We start from the raw sequence: 23,399 nt of genomic DNA, 5'->3' as shown, positions 1-23,399 counted from the left end.
AAGTCCATGCACGCAAGTAATATTTCTAGACTAGTTTCTAAAGAGAGATTAATGAAGAGCATCCGTATTCAATAATTTGCTAGTTTCTACATTATTGTTGATGTTTAAACCTATAATAATTCTTCTCTTTGGATTACATTTTTGTGTACGCCACCACAAAACAAGTCTATATATATAGCCTTTATCTTTGGCAAACCGCAAACTGTGATCACAGACAACTTACTGCAAGAAATCCGAGCACATTTGTCATTTGACATGCACCATGCAACTGTACTGAAGGAATAAATTAGCAACCAAAAAAAAAAGAGCAAAAATTGTTGGATCATAATATCGAAACAAGCGAAGTATTCCTAGAAATATTTGTCCAAGTTTAGCAGCATATTAATAAGAAACTAGACTAGCAAAATGATGTGATGTTCAAGAACTCAATCATAAGCCAGTTCAATAGTTCACTTGTCAACTGCAGCAGCAGAACTTTTTCCTTCAGCATCAGTTAGAGTGGCAAGCCAAGCAGGTGGCAGCATCCCAGTCTGTTCATGTACCGTCTTTAAAAGAGGAGGCAGCATGCTATAGACCTCGGCCACATCTTTCATTGATCCACCAGACCCATTTCTGCCCTCCAAGGTTGCCCCACCACACCCTGAAGACCAGATACTGATCTTTGGTTGCAAACCCTGAACAGCTTCAGCATTGATTCTCGCCATCTCTTGAAACGTTCCAGAATTGATCATCATGTAGTCCCTCAATGCAGCATAGTTACCATCAAGAGCCTTAAGAAGGGTACTTATGTAAAATCCTTGGGCTTGAGCAAGGGCCACAATTCCCTCAGCCTCTTTCTTCTTGCCATAGAGGTCTGCATCAGCTGCTTGCTGGCGAGAGTAGAATGCAGCATCTGCTGTTGCCTTCTCTGCCTCAGCGTCCTTTTGCTTTTCATACAGATTTGCATCCGCTTCTCTTTGGTTGTTGTATAGGTTTCGGTTAGCTTCTTGGACCTGTTAACCAAAAAATTGAATCTATGTAATATATAAATAGAAGAGGGGTTTTTGGTTGGGAATTTTTTAATGGACCATTTTACCCTCTAAATAATTTATTATAACTAATAAAAAATTTAAATCTTACTTAGAAAAATAAGATCTATTTTTAACTTTTCCATAAATTTAGAAAGATAACTCCTCTCATGGTGGTTCTTTTAATTTCTAAAATCAAATAATTTCTTTAACTGTTGTTATGTTAGATTATACGAAGTATACTACAAGTAGTTTAATTTGAGAATTTTATTTGATGATACGGAAAATAAATTTGAAACTTGGTGCTAAAAAAGTTGGTGTTTGTAATTTTGCATATGGTTTTTCAATTGTTATAAGTATAACACAACGTACTATAATTTAATTATTAGTAGTAAGAATATTAATATTGTGCACATATTTTACAATTACGTACAAGTTAAATGATACTCCGTATAATTCATATAAATACATGCAATGAACCTTATTTTAGTAATTATGTATGATACGAAGTATATAATACAATGAAATTTATTTAAGTCCGTGTAATGTTTTTCTGTTATATGTAGCCCATCCCTTAAGTGGATTTTTACATCAACTAATTAAAATAATACAGAGTAATAGATTATGTCATTTATGCACATAAGTAAAGTATATAAAATAACGAGGATGCCCCAGTTTCTCACATGCCATTTTCATAAATAAATCAACAACTTTATTTAACTTTATTTAAGTGTGGAGCCCACAATAATGAAAAAGTTGTTGATTTATTCACGAAAATGCCCCCATGAAAAATAAGGAATTTCCCTAAAATAACTTTATGAACAAAATATAAAGAAATGTGTAAGTAAATTTGGAGGGAATAGTAGTACTTGCGCCTCTGAACTTGTGTCAACTAATGCATAGCAGTAAATATCATTACAAAAAGCAGAAAGATGTCGTGTAAAGTTTAACAAAATTAATACCTTTATGTCATACTCAACAGTGGCCTCACTAAGGAGTTCTGCCCTGAGTTTTTCAGTCCTAGTGAGAGCATTCTTCTTCTCAACCTCAACCTGCAGCTCAGCCTCTCGAATGGAAACTGCCTGCTTAGCCTCGACCTTTGCCAACTGAGCTGCCTTTTCCCATCCGGCCTTTTGTGCAGCCAACTCAGCACTGGCTTTTGCAACATCAGCCTCCTTCTGGTACTCATATATCTTAACCTCACTCTTAACCTTGACCTCTTCCTTTTGCCCTTCTCCATCCCTTTGTGTGGATATGATCATGGTTTCTGCATCGATTTTCGCTGCATTCTGTGCTGTTTGCCCTTGCCTCAGCTTTGCACCTATCTCCCCCTTCATCTTTGCCTCAGCAACATCCACCTTAAAGCAAAATACTAAATTCAAGTTTCATCGTATGTAAATGGCAGATTAATTTCTGTCATAGCATAATAACATGATTGTTGCAGGCTTAATCATAAAATCATTATTCAGGCCAAACAATTCTTGTTCATACACAACATTGCATGTTAATAGATTTTTTAAGACCAATTACCTAATCATGCATAAACATGATATTATTGATATACTAATAGTAGAAAGCCTATTACTTGCAATAATGTTCTCATTATCTCTTATCTTCATTAATTATCGAAACAACGTACATGTTTCAATACAAAAATAATCATCGAAACATCGAGTCAAGTCAATTTTTGACAAGTCTATTAAGTAAAAAATGGATGTAAAATTTCGACCAGGACAGATAAATAATCATATGTTGCTATATCTGAAATCAAATAAATCACTCGAACCGAGAAAGAAAAAAAAACCTTAGCCTGATTAGCAGCCTCCATCTGAGTCTTCTGACCCAAATACGAAAAATATTCATGTCCTCGAACATCAACAAGCTGTTTAATATTAGCATTATAGATAACAAGTCCAAATTGATTCAACTCCAACTGCACCTTATCAAAAACTTCCTTCTTAAACTCTTTAGTACCCCTAAAAATCTCCTCCATAGTCATGGAAGCAGCAAGAACACGAGTCTCGCCTTCAATAATACCTTGCACAAGTTCATTAACATGGTTAGAGCACATGTCATGGGGTGCCATTAGCTTAGCATAAAGCACAAGACTATCATCAGAGTCAACACGAGGTCCAATAGTGAACACAGCAGGCAGCAAGAAAGGGAGCTTCTCTGCGCTCATGGCCTGCACCTCGAATGTGTAATTGACAGGAGAAACATTGACACGAACGAAGCGTTGTCCGGGAAGAATGAGAGCTTTCTTGGCTAGTTTGATGTCTGCAATGTTCCATCCTGTTATGGCTAAGTACTCTGATGGACCAGCTACTCTGTATAATGGAATTATCATGGCTGTTGTTGAGAGATAATTTCAGGGATTATTGTTGTGTTTGAATGTGTTTAAGATGAGATGATTAAACTAATGGGGTTTTGGTGGTTTGATCATGCATTAATATAGGAGAATTTCGCTCAAGCGGTTAGTTGGCGATCCGATCTTCTAGACTACCATCATTCTGTCTTGTGTTTTTGAATTTTTTCAAGGGATTAATTGATCTTATCTTTGGTTATTGTGGAGAAATTTACCCTTTTTTTTTGTTAGAATCACTAGATTAGTCCCGTGCGATGCACGGAAATATAGAGTATATATATTTTATGTATTATTACGTATCAGAAAAATTATTGAGATATAACCATTAGTTGTAAATGCTAATTTTATAAAATTAATTTTGAAGAAGAACAAACCGAATATGAAAATTTAAGCACATACATAAAAGTTAGATTTTTAATATACGAATTTAATTAAACAAATAAATAATGATTTTAAACTTGTAATATATACAGGATAATAGAAAAAATGTATACATCAAAGTATTTTGTTCGATGAAGCATAAGGGAAAGATGATTAGATTCCAATAGTTGGTTATAGAAGAAAAAATAAATAAATTAAAGAGTATAGATAAATTGAGAGGAGGAGAAATTAAATTTGAAATTTGAAACCAAAGAAAATATAATAACGTCAGATTTTTATTTAGGAGGGAAAATTTTTCTTATAAAGCTGCCACGTGGACAATATGATGTCAGCGGTTGTTCCTTTAGTTTATTTATAGATTATTTTGATTTTGTTACTTAATTAGTATAGTTCCCGTGCGATGCACGGTTTTAAACAAATACATTTTGAGATTTGTTTATAATACGGTGAAAGAATGTTTTATACTCCGTAAATTTTTTTGTATACATAAGTAATTTGACTAATTTCTACGGTAGGATATTACTTGCAAAATAAAATAAAATAAAATCACAATGAACACTTTTGAACATTGAAATATTAACATAAAAAAATGACTTGATAGGGACAAAGCTAGGATAAAACATATGAAAGGTTTATTAGATAAAAAAACAAAGGTAAAAGTAAAAAAAAAAAATAATAACATCATCATAGCAAATTGGTGGGAATTTTTTTTATGTAAAAGTGATATGTGTACAATTTGGAGAAAGGATGATGTTAGCAACGTTTTGTTTTAGTATTAGTTAATAGATATGCACAAATCAAATATGGTAAAAAAAATAAACATTGTTTCCATTTCTCCTTACATACGGAGAAGTAATTTACGCATTTATCTCATCACTAAAGCTTTTTTTATGTACACCGAGGTGCACATAGAGGTAGGTGCACCCCAAGAGAAGTTTTTTTTGCTCATTTTATTCAATGGGTACTAGAAAATACCCTTGAGTGCACATTACATCAAGGTGTATGTAAAGGTTTTTGACCTTTTTCACGGTGCTAAGAATAGCATTTAAAGTTAGGGAAGTAAAAGTAAAATATGAAAGTGATATATAGAAATATTATTTCAAGAGTAATTCTAAAAACAGTAAGTAAAAGAAGAGTGAGTTAAGAAAAAATGAAAGTATTGTGTAGAACGGACTCACGTGAGTTTCGTCATACAAGCAGAAAAAAAAATTCTTAATTGTTAGAAATTAGATAATAATGGTCAGATATTAAGTTTTAAATATCATATATTAGATTAAAAGTGTCAGAAATTAGATAATAATGGTCAGATATTAAATTATAATAATCAGTTATTAGATTATAAGTGTCAGATATTAGGTTTTTAATTGTCAAAAATTAGATTATAATAGTCAGATATTAGATTATAATTATCAGATATTAGATTGTAATTGTCAGAAATTAGATTATAATTATCAAATATTAGATTATAATAGTCAGATATTGGTTTATAAATATCAAATATTAGACAATATTGATCAGAATATTTGAAACAGGGTGTTTAAAAAAAAATAAAAAAATATTTGAAACAGGAAGCTAATATATCTTTTGCTGTCACTTTCTTCCGCAACATTGATGCAAGAGTTGGCCCTTTATTTTTCTTCATAGCTCTATCTCTTGTGTTTGTAGGTCCAACTTCCCTAAAAGTAGTAGAACTTGAGGTTGAAACAATTGCAGCCTCTCGAAGAAATACCCATTCCATCAATGTTCTGAACAACCATAAACACGGAGAGGTAGGGGGTGGGGTCACCGGCGTCGGGGAATGGGTGGGGGAGGGTCACAGGCGTAGGGGGATGGGAGGGGGAGGGTGGTCGTCGGCCGCCGACAAGTGGCTTGGTAGTGGCAGTGGCAATGGATGGGGGATGGGTGTGTGTATTATAAATCGGACTCATGTGAAATAATCTCACGCAAAACCTTCTCTAAGAAAAATAATTTTGTTTGGGCCTAGTCAATGTCCTAAGCCCACTATAGCTGAAATGCCAAAAATACCCTCCATAATCCAGCTCGTCATCTTTAACCATCCATTAATTATCATAAAGTACAGATTTAACCTAATCTGTCCCATTTATAAATTAATTAATTAAAGTAACAATCACTGATGTTATCATTATCTATGTGTCACTTTCTTATTAAACTAGGTTAGGTCTCGTGCCATGCACGGTATATTTTAATTTTCATTGTTAAATTAGCATTACATTTAATTAAAAAATTTCTAAAACAATCGTGAACAAATTTTTACCAAAATCTAGTTATTTTCTCCTTATTTCATGTCTTTAAAAAAATTTAAATATTGAATATCACGTGAAAGTGTTGTTTAATATTTTAGTCGAATGAGTACTTTAAAATTATGTCGAATGACTGATTTTTAAAACGGGCGGTAATTAGCGACTGTTTTTAAAACCATTCACTGATATTTCATTTTACTGACTGATTTGTCACCTGTCTAAGGCGTTTTCTTGTAGTGGTCTTTGATTGTATGGGTAATTTTAAGTTTTCAAAGACAAAATTGATGTATCCTTTTTATTTCTTACTATAAATCAAAGAAGTATTTATTAATTATATATGTATGCTTTTTTTTTCCTAATTTAGTAATTATTATTCTTATCAAGCATATGAAGATTATATATTCTTAAAAAAAATATTCTCAAAGATTGCATTTTTTTAAAGTAATTATATGTTGCCAAAACACATACCTATTGTAGTTGTATATCCATCTATAGAATGTAAAAGATATTTACTTATTGGGAAATTGTTCCGTGTACCCTTGAGGTTTTGAAAAATGTCTCATGTACCCTTGAAAACTTTCAAATGTGCCATGTACCCTTGAGGTTTGTAAAAAAATGCACCACATACCCTGATCGTCTTACAAATGTACATATCATTGACTTATCAAACTAAAATTATGCCCACACACTGACTTATTTTTAGTACTTTTTTTTAATGGAGTAAAACCACCTAAAAGCATAAATTACATCAAAATTTGAACTCCATCGATCATTCTAAATCCTAAACTTTAAGGTGTTAGAATTTGATTTACCAATTAAGTTTGCTTGATAATTAAATATTTTAGCATTATACTAGCATTACACTATAACAATGTAATAGAATTTGATGCTTATAGTCTATATGGGATCTCAATTTAACAAAATTATCATTTGTTATATGAGTCTAGGGGTATTTGGTGCAACTTCTTAAAAACCTCAGGGGTACACGGTGCATTTAAAAGTTTTCAGGGGTACACAGAACAAATTTCCTTACTTATTTTATACAGTTAACTATGATAATTATTATTGTATTTAATAATTTCATATAATACAAAAGTTTTTTTAATTTTTTTTAATTAAAAAAAACTAAGGGCACTTTACAGTTTAACAAAAGCCAGAGCCAATGATTCATCCAGTTGAAGTGGTATAAGATTTATAAACAAAGAATGAAAGAAAATTGAGATACCCAATTGGACATAAGGACATGCACATACACAAGGACCAACAAGAGGAGAAGGATGGATCAGCAAGAAGAGATTATCATCTGAGTTTACAAAGATAGTTCTGGTATACACCTCACCGAGATTTTCAATGTTGAACTAACACACTAATAATACCTTGATCTAACCTTATACTTCCTCCGTTTTCTTTTACTTGCAACACACCTTTTAAGCACGCAGTTTTAGGAGATGATTAGTGAGGGTAAACGAGCGATTTTATCAATATAATTTTTACACGAAAATTAGAATAGGGTTAAGTATCATTTGTAAAAATTATAGTGAAAAATTTGTCCGTTTACATTACATAAACCCGACCTCAAAACACGTGCCACAAGGCTGTGTTGCTGTGTTGCAAGTAAAAGAAAACGGAGGAAGTATGATTTACTTTATAAAGCGTTAGCAATTAAGTTTGTAATTCAAATCTTCATCTTTTGGATGTCAGTGTGTGTGTGTGTCTTGTTTCTATTTCATCAATGCTACCATTGACAAGTTCGTATACATGGCAAGGAGAGTAGTTTAGTGAACCAAGACAAAATCAAGGCAAAAAGCATGTGACTTACAGGAACCCTGACATCCAGTTTTTCTTTACCATCCCCTCCTGTAATTTTGATTCTCAATGTTCGAGACCAGAGATTGCCAAAAGCTCCCCTTGAGCCATCTGCACCAGTATAGACTTCAGGTGTTATCACTTCAATGGGATGATCTCGCGAAGATTGTTCACTTTCATTCAAGCTATCCTGTTTACTCTGTATGAGTTCATAACAACTATCAACAGCTGAAGATAACCACCATTATAAGAATGTATCAGTAAGAAGGAAGCCGTGTTTCAGAAAAAGAAAATAGGCAAAGATGTGTATCCGGCATTTCTATTAATTAGAAGCATTTACAAAAAGGAAGCTACATGTTTTACTACTACTACAACAACAACAAAGCCTTAGTCCCAACAACAACCATCACTTAAAAGAGTTTGAGAAAAGGTGAGTAAATCAACATGTTTTTACAAAAAGAAAAAAAAAAGATCTACTAATAGAGAAAAATAAATAAAACAAAACAAAAAAAAAAAAAAAAAGTTTCCATTCCAACCAAACAGCCCCTTAAGGTTAGGCAAAATCCCCTTCGATGCCTGCTATAGTCCATACGTGTAATTCCACTATGTTTCAAGTTCATAATGTAGTTACATATGGAGTACCATCACCTAGATGATTTTGACTCTTTAGGCATTAAATCACTGACATATACAACATATATTTCCTAGGTTGATAAGCAATGACTAGGAAAAATAAACCTGTAACTTTGATTTAATAGCCCATATCTGTCACAATTAATTTATGCTTCTTACACAACAGTGTCTTTTATCAACGTTCAGTCTACATATATTTCCGTATGTAATTGACAATCAATATCTCTGCATGGATCTTCAGTTTTTGTAATTCTTTTGTTAAACATCAATGAAACTAATAAAAGATATATCAGCTAACGGATGTAAATTAAATTCTTCTTCAGTTATAAAGTCAATTAAGTACTCTTGTCGTCTAAGATATCCTTTTACCTTCTAAGAAATAAATTCCTTGTTAAAGCCATTTTTCTCGTCAGTAGAGATATAGCACCTTAACCTCCAATCACCAACTACCAACTACCAAGATACATCACAATGTATTTTAGGCAATGCTATTGTGCCCATTGAGCAAAATGTTGAACTAGCAATTTATGTGTTGTTCACTCCTAAAACAACTGCTCTGGCAACAACATAAAATTTACAAAAAGGTAATCAGAGAATATGTAAAAACAGTACCCACATCTTGAGATAAAGAGCTTCTTTCAATGCAAATAATACATTAACTAACCTCGAGGTGAAGGTGGTGGAGTCGTGATTAGGGCATACCGCTTCTCCTCTTCATAATAATCTTTAAAACCTAAAATATCTTTGATTTCCTCAAAAGAAGGCATATTTCCTGGGGAAGGAATATGGCCTCTTCGGATGGCCTTTAGGGCATCCTGCAGCAGTTAATGAACATCGTCAGAAAGAATGTAAATCAACCCTAGAAAGTCCACCGAACATTCTCACATTCTATTGGTAAAAAACTACAACAAACTGATTATAAGCTATCTTGCAGTAGAGTTAGTACTTAGAAGCCTAATTGAGTTTGAGTACGCTACAATGTCCAGACATTCTTTTAGCATAACCAATGTTAGATTTAGTAAGCTATTGATAGTGTCATGACTAAGTGGGAGGCTGCATCATATATATAAAGACACACACTGGGTGCTAAAACCAATATGGAAGTCAGAACTAGCCCTTTTTAAAGGAGTTATCTTGGCTAGTATATGTCATATAGATCTTCATTCTACAGCCCGTGAGACATAAGGTGGACCAAACCCAAAAGCTTGTTACCTCTCATGGACTATTATGCTGACACACAAATCATTTGTAGCTGCTATCACTATAGATTTCCACAGTACTTTATCATTCCAGTTGGAGGGATGCAAAGGAAAATGGAATAAAGCTAGTATGTAGTGAAACTTTGTCACACAGGAATTTTGGAAACGAAACTTGTCCACAGCATATTTTGAAAAAATCCAATTGTTGATGTGATGCTATTATGGGCATCTCAAGACTCAAGTTGGAGCCATAGTGTCACAATCCAAAGGTTTTGACACAGGACCATGGAGTGCACTTTTGCCGAAGCGGTGGTAAGGGTGCTAGTCTAGTATGTTAAGGACGTGTGAGCACGTAGTAACATATGCAGGTGTCTGGTTCTAGCAGGGTACTCTTGCATATTGAGCAACAAAAGCACAGAGGTTTTAGGGTCAAGGCAATGAGCACAAGAGCAACCAAATGATCGAGTTGGGGCATCTTAGAATTTAGGATGTTATAACGCATGTGAGGACATAATATCAATATGGATCTACCAACAACACAAGCATTAAAGCAAGGCAACTTTGGTGAAGAAGCTTGGATCTCTCATTGATCAATGATCCCTAAACAACTTTATTTGGATCATATTGTAATTGTAATAGGTGAACATTGGATTGACAATAGCATGTTCAAGACATCTAAAGCCTATAAAATATAATAATTAGTCCTAAAAAGCAACTAAAACATTGAAAAAGGGGTTGGATTAAAACAGATAGGGACCGGTAAAACCAAAAGAGTGGACTTTTAAGACACCTTTTCTTCAATTGCAAAAAAGGCATTAGCGATCTTTTTTTTTTTTTTAAATAAATATTTTGTTTATAAGACATAAGCCTAAACCAAGGTATACTACAATAACCAAGTTTAAAATCATTTTAAAGTATTATTTTACAAGAAAAAAGAGTTTATATTATACTAATCGAGTTTTTATACTTTTATAGCCCGGTGGCAAGTGTCACATTTGCTTTTCTAGTTGTAAATATGAAGGAACTAAATGTGGTTATTAACAATTCGTGTAGATTTCATTGATAAAAGGATTTTTGGTTAGATATTTATTTAGGGGGTGTTTGGTTCATCAAATTGGAATTGATTGGTATGGAATCTCATACTAGAGAGGTGTATGGATTCTAAAACTTATACTACTGCAAAGTTGTTTGGTTTTATTGTTGAAATGGATTCTATATTTCATTAATAAAATGGATTGTAAATCTTAGAGGGAGAGGTGGGTGTGGGAATCTAGGAGCAATGTTGCACGGATTCGCCAAATGGCTGCCGTCTCCTGTACCGGATACATTTCGGGGACAGGTACGGGTACGGCTGGGAAACGTCCCCAAGGCGTCCCCTTTGAAAGTGGTACGGCAAGCTAATTTGGGGACGGTCGGGAGGAGCTTCGGAAACGTTTTGGGGACGGATCATCTACCGTTTTGACGTCCCCAGACAGCCCAACCCCATTTTTTTTAAAAAAAAAAACCCTAAATTTACTTACACCAAGTTGATTTCTCAAAAACCCTAGAAATTGAGAAGCTAAGATTCCTAGGACTCTTTGCCGGCGACCACTTGCTGCGACCCACCCCGACACTAGCGGCCACCTGCGACCCACCCCGACACCGGCGACCGCTTGTGATCCCTTCTATTTCTCTCTCTATAGCTCTCCTTTTCATTTTCTCCCTCTTCGACTATAATTGTAAAAAAAAAAATGGTTTTTTTTTATAATTTTTTTTTTTTTTTTTTTATTGTTGTGTGATTATTTGAATAATTTTTACTGGGTATTTCCTTCTAAATTACTGTAGTGGACAGTAGCCACAGGCACTACAGTAGCCTCAGGCCCTTAGTAAGTAAGTAAGTAGGTTGGTGCTTTATTTTTTTTATCTTTTCTTTTTCGTTTTATATGCTTTTGTTTTTTTTTTTTTTCTTTTTTTTATATATCTTTTCTTTTTTCATTTTTTTATTTTATAATTTTTTGTTTTATTTATTTTTTAAAAACATTTATAAAATTATATTTTGCTATATCCATGCCGTACCCGTTTTTTGAAATTTTGATTTTGCCGTATCCCGTCCCCGTATCCGTACCCGTTTTCGTCTCCGTATTCGTTTCCGTGCAACCTAGTCTAGGAGTATGGGGTAAAGTTAGAACCCCTTGGGTATGTGATTCCATAACTAAAAAACTCAACCAAACAAAAAAAATAGATGGAATTCCATTCCAACTCATCCAAATGATCCAACCAAACGACCCCTTAATACTACCTCTATTCTAGAAATATTGTACCATTTGCAAATGTAACATTATTCAAACGACCTTCTTCAACCAGGCATTTTTATTGATACATAAAGGAAAAAAAAAAAAAAAAAAAAAAGGGAAATTCTCAATGGTAGCAATGTATTTTTGCTCATTCTCAATGGTAACAAAATATTTGACAAATTCTCTCAAATAGCATTATTTTCTAAAAGTTTCTCTAACATGACACTATTTTTATAATTAGTTCTAATTAGTATAATTAAAGAAGATAATTTTTTTTTAATCTCTCTCCTCTTACATCCCACCTCCACAACCCATGGAAACCCCACCATAACCACCGCCCATGACCATCACCATCATCTGACCCACACCTCATCGGATCCCAAAACCCGACCTGACCCCACCCCGATCACCAAACCAACCCCCTTTCACCAAATCCCACCCATTCTCACCTGAGCTCCCTCACCGGACCCAAAACCACTTCGACCCCCCTCACCGAATCCCACCCCTTCTCACCTGATCCCTCACCAAATCCCACCCCCTCACCAAACTTGAAACCTCTTCGACCCTCCTCACTGGATGCCAAAACTCCACCTGACCCATCTCAAACCCCAAACCTGACCACATAATTTGATTGAGTTGTAGTAAATCGAGATCGGTTAACTCAATTGTATCAAGGAAGATAACTCAATTAAGCTTTTGAAATGAGGGAGGAGAGAGAATGAGGGTGGTTGTACCGGCGGAGACAAAAGGTTTTAGGGTTCCGACGCAATAAGGAATTTCGGCAAGGGATGGGGTGGGTTTGCGGGGTTATGTTATTTTCGGGGTGGTGGTGGGTTCTGGTGGCAGCATGGGTGGTTGGTGAAGTGTAAAAAAAAAATATTTGTGTTTAATTAAGCTGTTTTTAGGATATCTTGTTTAATTAAGCTAATCAACTGCTAATTGTAAAAATATTGTCATATTAGAGAAATTTTTAAAAAATAATGCTACTTGAGAGAATTTGTCAAATATTTTGCTACCATTGAGAATGTGCAAAACTATATGGCTACCATTGAGAATTTCCCAAAAAAAAAACATAAGATCTTTTTAGATTTGTCTCGATATACGCTTTCATGTTATCAAATTTTTTATAATGTCTAATCTTATATAATGAAAGATCCTTCAGATTGTCATTACAACCTTTTTTCTTTAAAGGTTTTTTTGCTTTTTGTTTTTTTTTTTAGGATATAATAATGGTTCCTCCGTTAAAAAGAAACTTGTCTCCCTCGAAAGAAAGAGTTTATGATCTCCTTCAAAAGACAAAGTTTATTCGATCTTTTTCAAATGACAGGATTTTTCGACCTCTTTCATAGACATGGTTTTTCAACCTCCTTCGAAAGAGGTGTTCTTTGTGCGTGGTACAGCCTCAAGTTATGTAGGGCTATGGTTGATGTTGATTGCTCCGGTTACAAAGTTACCACAAATATTCTCTTCCTTCCATAATTACAAAGCGACAATGGATCCACTCAATATATTGTATGAGACAACGAATCGATAATGTGTCGAATTGTTATATCTATGTATTTGGATTATTAACCCTTCCAATAAATTCTTGTTTGATTATGTAAAATCTTTTTTTTTACTCATCAATTATTAATTGTACATGTGTTTGATTTGAACTAATGAAAATTAGTGTTCATTAGTACTTCTTTAAAAAAATTAAGATTGAAAATGTACATTGGGATGTGCAACTCTGGTGCAATAATAGTAAAAATTACAAAATATTGATTCATTTTTTCATTAATAATTAATTACAAACCTAAACCTATCCTTATGCAACGAATAAGCATGTCATCAAGAAAGTTAATTATGGAGTGGTCTGAAGCCAGTTTGGAAATGAGTCACAAAGGTATGATGTGAGGAGAGTGTGTAGTCAAATAGGGGAGATGGGTACTGTATGAGGCATTGTACCTATGGTGAGGGAAAGCTGTTTAAGAAGATAATCCACCTCTTGAAAGCAAACTATCATTTATTCTTCATTTAAATTCATTTTCCAAGAATACAATGAAAAAAACTCCTATAATACCTTATATTCAAAATTTAAATCCTAAGTTCCTCGAAATGTACCTGAAATTACTTATCAGAGCAGTACTATCAATGCTATTGGCCAACAAGTGGATCAATTGGAAGAACAATTCCAATCACACCAGAGTTCCATGGACGATTCAATCATTGGAAGATTCAGGCCACAATGATAGAGAGTAATCACACAACCAATCTTAGAATAGGTGTTCAAAAACCAATCAAATCAGATTAAGGACCCGATTGGACCGATCAGTCTGGTCTACAGGTCGAGAAGTATAATATTCCAGTCTCTAGTCTGGTACAGTCAAAAACCTTTAAAAGCTAATCGTGGATTGGACCTGTATTATGTTCACATTTATGCATAATACCCTATTCATTTTTTTTTTTTTTTGTTGCTAATGATGAGTCCTACATTCATCCACACTCAAAATTATCTCTACATTTCCTCCATTAAAAGCATGCCCATAAGCAATGAGAGAATATAGTACTGAAAATTTAGTTCCACTTTCTAGTTGAGACTAGTTACCTGCATTGCTTGAATAGAGACCCCTATCAAAGAAAGTGGGTAAGCAACAATTTTGTATCCAATGTCTTCAAGTTCCATAGGAGTGAGAATAGGTGTTTTCCCTCCTTCAAGCATGTTCGCCTTCAAAAAAGATAAGTACTTCAATTAATAACTAGTGTTGATTAACAATACCAACCATCTCTGTAACAGAAACCCTACTCTAAGAAAAGGTATGCAATAACTCACACAGTAATCATAGTATAAGCATAAGAAGTTTACATGCATCCATACACAAAAATAAAAAATAAAAAAAAAGTAAGCAAAAACTCAAGAGAACCGTCATATAGCCCACTTCTCCAAATATATCTGGCAAAGTCCCACAACGCCTTGCAGATACTAACATAAGCAATTACAAGTTAAAGTGACTGAACTACTAAAGTACTGCTAAGGCTTTTAGAACAGTCCATATTTGACAAGGCCTATCAGTTAGCTCAAGTTGTAGATAATAATATAAAAGTAGCTATTAGTGTTTGGCTTATTTATTTTGTAAGCTAATTTGACCAAAGGAACTCTGATGCAGGTGCATGGAACTTGGTGGAGGAAGTTGAAGAAGTGCCACGTAGCCGTGCCAAACTCCTTGGTGGTCACCTCTCGAGGTTGACTATCATCAAACTTGAGTAAGTTTTGTTTACATAGAATAAAGCTCCAAGGATTCCATGTGTTAGCCAAGAAAGAAACTTATCGATGTATGATGCAAATACTTTATTCAGCCATATCTTCTTTGTTAGAAGGAATTTTCAGGTGGTTTAAATTGAAAGTAAAAGTACAGTCCAAGAGCTTTCCAACGACAGGTCACATGCCCAATTTGAGCGAGAAATGAAGAAGTTATGAGCGTTTGAAATCGAGCTATCCAGGCCGAACCGCTGGAGCGACCGCTCCATCCGGAATTGGGATTTTTGGCAGAAGCTTTGGAGCAAACGATCCCATCTATGGAACGACACCTCCATTCGTGAGGAGCGACCGCTTTAAGACCCCTGTTTCGAAGCGGCTTTTTTCTTTCCTTTCGTTTTTCTTAGCTTGCTTTAATGTTAGCCTTTCATTTGTAATCCAAGGAGTGTAATTCAAGAACTCTAGGGTTGTTTTGTAAAGCCTATAAAAAGGGCTAACTTGCTTTTGGTGACAACTTTTTTGCTTAATTTTGAATCCAATGAGATTTTCTCTCTCTACCCATAATCTTGGTGATTATTTGCTTTCTTTGTGATTGCTATTTTGTAATCTTTGTGGTTACATCTTAACCCCTATTTCATAGATCTTGGTGATTTTTTGAGATAGGTTTATCTTGTGTTGTTGCTTTAAAATTGTTGTCAATTGATTTTCTCCTCTTTTTGTTGGTTGTTTCATATCAAACTCAGGCAGGCATATCTTCTCTAATCGACTACTACTACTTGAAGGCCTATAAAAGGTAAACAACAGCACGCAACAAATGCAAAGCATATTCCATACATACAATATCCAAATATAATACGTTACAAAATCCATCATTAAAAGATATATCACAACGCTCGTACCATGATCCTATGGACGACGTTTCTCTTTTGATTGTCCCACAAGCCATGATGATCAATTCAACATTTAAATATCTTTTCAATAGCTATACTGTGTATTCAATCTCTCATTCTTTTGCATTTTTTACTATCTAGGGCCTTTGATGTCCAAATAATCAATGTACTTGTAACAATAATGGGTATAATACCCGCGTTAAAGTGGATTGGTGGACTCATACCAACTCGTGGTTTTTGCCCGCATTCACTGGCGTTTTCCACGTTACCATATTGTATCCTCTCTCTTTTCATTTTCATCACCTACATTTCATCTTCTATTTTACAGTTTCAATCTAGTCATTGGTATCCCACCAAATGTTGTCCCTTTAGGCAAATGGCACTAATGGATTGATAGAAAGTACTTCTAATACCCCGTATTTTTACATGTATTTTATTTTAAATAAGTATTTTGTGAAGTATTTTGTGAAACATTTTAATTATTAATTTTAAATAAGTTTGGAAATATTTTATAAAAGGAAAGTTTTATTTAATTAATGATTATAATAAGTTGGAATTATTTTAGGAAAGTTTTATAAAAGGAAAATTTTATAAAAGTTAAGTTTTATTAGGGAAGGGATTAGTAAGGATAGAAATGGAACTTAAGGGTAAGAGGGTTCTAGAGAAAAAGGGGTATAAATATTCAACACATGGGCAAATTAAACTTTGCCCAGAGTGGAGAATACGCAAGGTAAATTTTCTCTCCCTTCTCCTTTATTTTCTTTTCTTTTCCTTTCTTTTATCCCTTCCACTTTTTGTTGCACACAGCCGGCGCCACCACCACGCACCACCGACCGACCACCACAGCCACCGGCGCAAGCGCCAGCAACCGTGGCGACACCGGCGGGTGCGGCAGCAACCCTGTCGTGTAGTGGTGGCTGTTGCTGCTGCTTGCGGCTGTCCGGAAAGGGAAAAAAAAATTATTTAATTTCTTTTGCTTTAATCCTAAATCTAATTATTTATTTTGGGTTTTGTGATGATTTTCATGATGTTTGATTTAAGGTAATATGTAAATAAATTTTCAGATTTTAATTTTAATTAAAAAGCCCCAAATTTGAAACCCTAGATTTGTAAATAATTGATTATTGAAGGAATATGATTTAGGATGGTTTAAATCTTTGATTTTGAGGGTTTTAAAGTATATTTACATCAAGTTTTTATGAATTGATATTGCTGGAAATTTTGTTAGTAAGCTAAAAATTAAGTTTCTTAAAGGAATTTTGACTACCTATTAATTGGGATTAAAGTAAGAGGTTTTAAATTAATTTTCAGCTTATTTTAATTAAATTATGAGTGATTTAATAAGAGTACATATTGCTGGAAATTTGTGTGGAGTAGATTTTAATGCCATGCTATAATTTTGGATTGTAGGAGACTTCCAAGTAAGTGATTTCTTTTAGTCGTTGCGATTTTAAGATCGTATTCAAGGTACGTTCGCGTACTTGGTATTTATTTGGTGATGTAGGAACATGTTAGGCTTTGAATAATTGATTCCAAATAGTATCATGATAGATTTTGATTGGAATTTATTATTTGGTTGATGTTGGTGATTGAAATATAAAGCATGAATTATTTGTGATGGATTATTGAATGGAAATAATTATTTTGGCATGATGTATATGAACCACTCTTTTATTATTGGCATGATAGAGAGCATGTTTAATTAAAAATGTTTGATTTAGTTTGGAATATTAAGGAATTTTACTATGGTTCATATAATTTTTATTGATGCTATAAGCACGAGAAAAGAGCTATTTAGGTATCTATGTACACGAGGAATAAATTATATATTGGTGCCTTAGTGCACTTAAGGTGTTTCTAACACCGAGGGTTAGGAATTGTGGCGCATTACGCGTTTAAGGTGTCTTTGACACCGAAATAGATTAAAAAGGGTTCAACATTAAACATTATGTGGTCACTAATTATTCAAGAATTAAATTGGAATGCTTAATTGTTTGAATAATTATAATGTTTGATTGTGTCACGGTTTAAGAGTCATCACCAAGTTTAATAAAATGTAAATAACATAAAGTGAAAGAAATTACGCACCAAAACTCTTGGAACGTATATACCTTGAGTATGAACATATGGGGGGAGTTATGCGACTTTATATTTGACCATAACTTCTAGTGGGAGTACAGGACGCTGTAATTTCCTTTTATTATCATGCGTAGGAATTCTGCCACTTACAAGTGGTTCTTTTATACTGACACGGTTAGCTCTCGTGTTAGTACCCCTTTATTGGGGCAGGTTAGGGGGAAACCCGTTCGATGTGTAATCAATGCTAGATGAATCAATTAGTTATTTTAATTGAGAGTCATGTTGTATGTTGTATGCTTGTAAACAGGTGCAACGAGGTAAGTTGTGTGTTGATAGGTGATAGCATGTTAGTGTATTTAATTACGCTTATGTACTCAGCATTGCTGATTGTGTGTTTGTATGTTTGTTTAGTCTTGTCTTTACTTTGGCCCTATGATGACCCCTTTTTAATGGAGAGTAGTGGAAACAAGGTGAGAGAAGTTTTTCATGTGATGAAGCATATTCATGATGGGCATGAGTGAAGAGCGAACCATGCTAGTTCCATAAATTTATGATGTGTTTATTGCTTTAATTATTTTATTATATTATGCATGTGAGACTGACGCAAAGGTTTTGAGTTGATTCGGATTTGTTAAGGGCCTACAATGGTTCCAAGTTGTAGGTTGACTTCGTTTTACTTTGATTTGACTTTACTTTCGTTTGGTTGACTTTTTAAGTTGAATGTTTTAAAGATAGTCTTCCGCTGGGTGTCTTTGATAGTTGCCTTAGCTGTTTTCACGGTGGCGATAATGTCTTAGATTTTCCTATTTTGGGTTTTAAAGGAGCAAAACAAGTATTTTAAAGAAAAGGAATTTCTAGGGTGTTACAGTACTTCATTAAAATAGTTGTAGTTAGCTCATGGTAGTTGCAACAAGAACATAATTTGTTACTTAAGTAAAAGTTGATAACATATAATTGTTATGTAAAATAGGCTCAAGGAATAGCCTATTTTAAATCATAATCATATATTATTGACTTTTAGTTAGCTTTAGAGCCATCAAAAGTTACATAAATTATTAATGGACTTATAAAAATCCCAATAAACCTATTAACCATAAAATTATCCAAATATGTGATAATGGAATCTGTTCAGATTTTTCACAGGAAAAAAACAGAAAAGAAAAAGAAACTTCACTAACTTCACTGTTGTTAAATTTGGTTAAACTTGGCTTACATAGTTGTTGCTAGCAACAAGATCCATCCATGATTAGACCTTTATTTATTTATTTTTATTTTTTTGAGAGACAGATGTAAACCAACTTAATTGTCAGTACCAAGTTCTTCCATCATACACTACCCCTAAAAGAAAACATTCTACTACAAATTTTTTGTTTTATACTCCCTTTGTAACCTTCCTTTGGCTTATATTGTATCCATTCATCTTCCACAAGAACTCAACCACCCTTATTCTACGCTCAGAATACTCAGTCCATTTATTTAAATATCTAATCCTCCAAGGATATCATCTTCTAAGGAACCTCCAAAAATTGTCTTTATGGTGCCATATTTACAGCACATCTTGCAAGTTGAATTATTTTATCATGTCAGAACAGAAGAACTTAGCTTCTGTGGTGAGACTAAAAAGAAGAAAAAAATCTTTTTATTCTTATTACTGTTTCAATATGATTAATAATGCTGACACCCAATCATTTCTGTTTAATGATAAGCTCCCTTTCCCGTATTTACTTCTTCTTTGCAAGTCATTAATCACACGGGTTGGTGGAGATAATCATTTTGAGATGCCCTTGTAACTTTTTGCATTAATCATGGGTGTCTTTTTTGGCAAAAGGATCTCTAATCCAATATCTACCATTGCAAGAGTTGTCAAGACAAGCTTAAAATTTTTGCAGAAGATGCTAGTTATTTCTTCTAACATGACTATTCATAAACCACATATTTTTCTTCATGAAAAGACCACCAAAAAAAAAAGAAAAGAAAAGAAAAAGAGTTGGAGCTGTCCTGTTTACGTTAAACTAGCACAGTTGGTGACTCAGTTAAATGTAAACTTTGATCCCATTGAACCATCAATAAGTGGAAAGTTTTTGTAGAGTCCATAATGTCCCATGTTGCAGGTGACAATGTTATTTTAAGTGTTTTGGCATCCATAGCATGAAAATAGAAATAAACGTATAGAAGCAGTAAGTAACCAAGACTACTCAATTAGATACAAACAACAATATCTCACCATTTTAGGAACTGAAGGAGATACTTCACAGAAGGCCTTCATCTCATCTCTTGAAGCTAATGCGTCTATAAATAGAACATCAGCTCCAGCATTAGCAAAGGCCTGTGATCTCCGCAATGATTCTTCAAAGGACAAAGCTTGACGAGAATCAGTCCTTGCCACAATGACAATATCTGAACCACTTTCTCTTCTAGCATCTATAGCTGCTTTTATCCGCATTACTGCTTCATCTATGGAGGTGACTTTCCTGCCTTGTGTATGACCACAAGCTTTAGGTGACACCTGGTAATTACTGAAACATATAAGCTATAGCAATTTCTAAGATTGATGCCTGGAAGAAAATTAAAGAGTAAGTCTCAAGTAAATGCATAGTTCCTTTTATTAAAATTATAAGAAAATGCAAATATAAGGCCATGTTCTCTTCAGCAAAACGTAATTTAAGTTCTAGGAAAAAAAAAAAAAAAAAAAACTAAGCAAATATGAATATAACAGGGCCTAAGTCTTCTTTTACATAATTCACTTAAAAATAAAAAGTGCCAAACATATAGTTCTTTCTATAAATTTGCATTTCACGACTAAATCCTATGCATGCCGGACAAATAATAGTAAGGGGAAAATGTAAACTGATAAAAGAGAAATCATAATTCGTTTGAGAAGAAAAAAAAAGTAGAATACAAAGTAACAACCAAATAAAAGGATACTAAAAAGATACTTGAACACAATGATCCAAACATAGATTCAGAAACCAAAGCAGCAGAACAAACTTGGTCTTCCAGGATGATTCCTGCAAAGCCAGCCTTGATGTATCCTTTCACAGTTCTCTTCACATTCATTGCATTCCCATATCCATTATCGCCGTCACCAATCACAGGTATTGACACAGCTTCTGTTATTTTCTGCCCTTGATCCACCATTTCTCCATAGGATATAAGGCCAACATCAGGCAATCCCAATCTAGCAGCTGACATTGAAAATCCTAGAAAAAGTACGGAAAACAAAAAGATATTAGCATAGTGAAATCAAACCAAATCTGAAAATTCTTAGTCCATGCCTGGATTGAGATGTATAGGAGTGGAAAAGTTTCAAGGGCTAAAAATTCTAAAATTTTTAACTGGGTGGAATAGGGAAGATAATTACATGGTGTAATATATCCCCCCCCCCCCCCCCCTTCTCTCAAATTGAGGATAACAATTACACACCCACCCAACTCGGGTAACTTTTCTCCCTGAAAAATAAATCATGTTTCAACTCATTTTGTTGCTTAATGCCTACCGTCATCGGGCTTGGCGTGAGAAAGTGAGAACAAAGGGAGGACCGAGGAGATACAGTAGCTGTAAAATACAGTACATATTTATTTTTAGTTCTAGTATGATTGCTCTAGTAAGATTCCCAAACTTATAGAACGTAATCTTTCTCTTCTTAACTAAGTCCCCTTGAAACTATTTCTCAGCTAATTTGTACAGCTTATTTTTTACTTGAATTCCAGGCATGCCATTAAGGGTAAGAGTTTGCAAACCATGCATAAAATGATGATTTATTTTTAGTTCGGAATGCATAAAATGCCTACCGTCATCGGGCTTGGCGTGAGAAAGTGAGAACAAAGGGAGGACCGAGGAGATACAGTAGCTGTAAAATACAGTACATATTTATTTTTAGTTCTAGTATGATTGCTCTAGTAAGATTCCCAAACTTATAGAACGTAATCTTTCTCTTCTTAACTAAGTCCCCTTGAAACTATTTCTCAGCTAATTTGTACAGCTTATTTTTTACTTGAATTCCAGGCATGCCATTAAGGGTAAGAGTTTGCAAACCATGCATAAAATGATGATTTATTAGCACCCACATTCCGAATTATCCAGTAACTGGGTTCAGCTTAGAGACTTGATTTGACTGAGAGCTGTTACCGTATGACATGCATATATAAACAAGGGTGTACAAAGAAAGAGAGTTCAGTCTTCCCAGAACTGACAGAATCCCAGATTCCTGCTCTCTCCCAGAATTAAAGAACAAGCCCTGAAACACAAGACACTGAGACAGTGCAAGTCACCAGCTCACCACCAAAGATGCACAGCACCAGCTAATCCCAACGATGTCTCATGACACTTAATAGCTCGAAGACAATCTATTAACATGCCTTACATCATCATAAAGCATACATACAGAAAACAGCTGAGCTTGTAACTGAGCACCCCTAAATTTGTACATCCTCAATCCCAAACATCGCAATATTTATTCCAATTCATTAAACACCGTCCAATGTCCTTTCCCTTATTTTCGCTTACTTCCAAGTTGCAAATTTCTACATTCCTAGCAACGATTCATAGTTTATCCTTCAACAAAATCACAACATGAACAATACTTCAAACTTTTTTTTCCCTAAATTATAATTAATCATTAAACTCCATAATTAATCATCCTCACAGAAATCAACGAAAATACAAAACCCCAATCACCAATAACAAAATGAAAGAGATTAATCAAACCAAAAATTCTAAATTCTAAATAAAAAATAAAATTACCCACTTAAAAAAACCATGCAGTTTCTCAATTTCATTCAAATATCCTGAAACAATAAAAAGGATACAATCAAACAAAGAAAACTCACCACTAGTAAAACAAAAATCAAACCCAGCATCCTGTACTAGCTTAGCGCTAAGAGCATCAAAGCAGGCGGGGCCTTGATGAAGGCCAGCAGAATCGAGCAATCGTCGAAGCGCCGTCGCAGGCGATTCAGAGCTCAATCTTTCCCTTCCTCTTCCTTCGGATGATGCGGCATTGACGGCGGAAACAACAGGTGCAAACCCTTTTGAGCACCATCTTTTTGCTGCTGCTGCTGCAACTGATGTTTTTGTAGTGCAGAAGAAGGTGGGGTTGATTGAATTGTGTAGATGGGAAGAAGTTGCGGCAGAAGGTGATGGGGTTATGGTGGATGGTGAAAAAAAAGGTCGGACATTACAGTCTCTAGTTACTGAGAGCTGCTGCATCGTTGTTTTGCCGTTGATACGACTGAATTTAGTGGGGATGACTCCTATTTGGGTGCTGAGAT

At 34.4% G+C, this 23,399-nt stretch overlaps 1 protein-coding gene across 1 annotated transcript; it reads right to left on the bottom strand.

Moving 5' to 3' along the window:
- Positions 1-223: 223 nt before the first annotated feature.
- Positions 224-23,399, bottom strand: LOC145568818 (uncharacterized). Its single transcript, XM_081628212.1, has 8 exons — positions 22,959-23,399; positions 21,118-21,329; positions 20,354-20,635; positions 14,513-14,632; positions 9,118-9,268; positions 7,834-8,048; positions 1,970-2,365; positions 224-992 (listed from the first exon to the last, which is right to left on the bottom strand). Exons 1-8 carry the CDS (start codon positions 23,335-23,337, stop codon positions 450-452), a joined length of 2,298 nt encoding a protein of 765 aa, XP_081484338.1. The 5' UTR covers positions 23,338-23,399; the 3' UTR covers positions 224-449.

This window comes from Chenopodium album, chromosome 11 (genome assembly GCF_948465745.1).
Source record: "Chenopodium album chromosome 11, dcCheAlbu1.1, whole genome shotgun sequence".
NCBI lineage: Eukaryota > Viridiplantae > Streptophyta > Magnoliopsida > Caryophyllales > Amaranthaceae > Chenopodium > Chenopodium album.
Note: the sequence above shows the minus strand (reverse complement) of the source record. Positions and strands in the feature narration are given on the sequence as shown.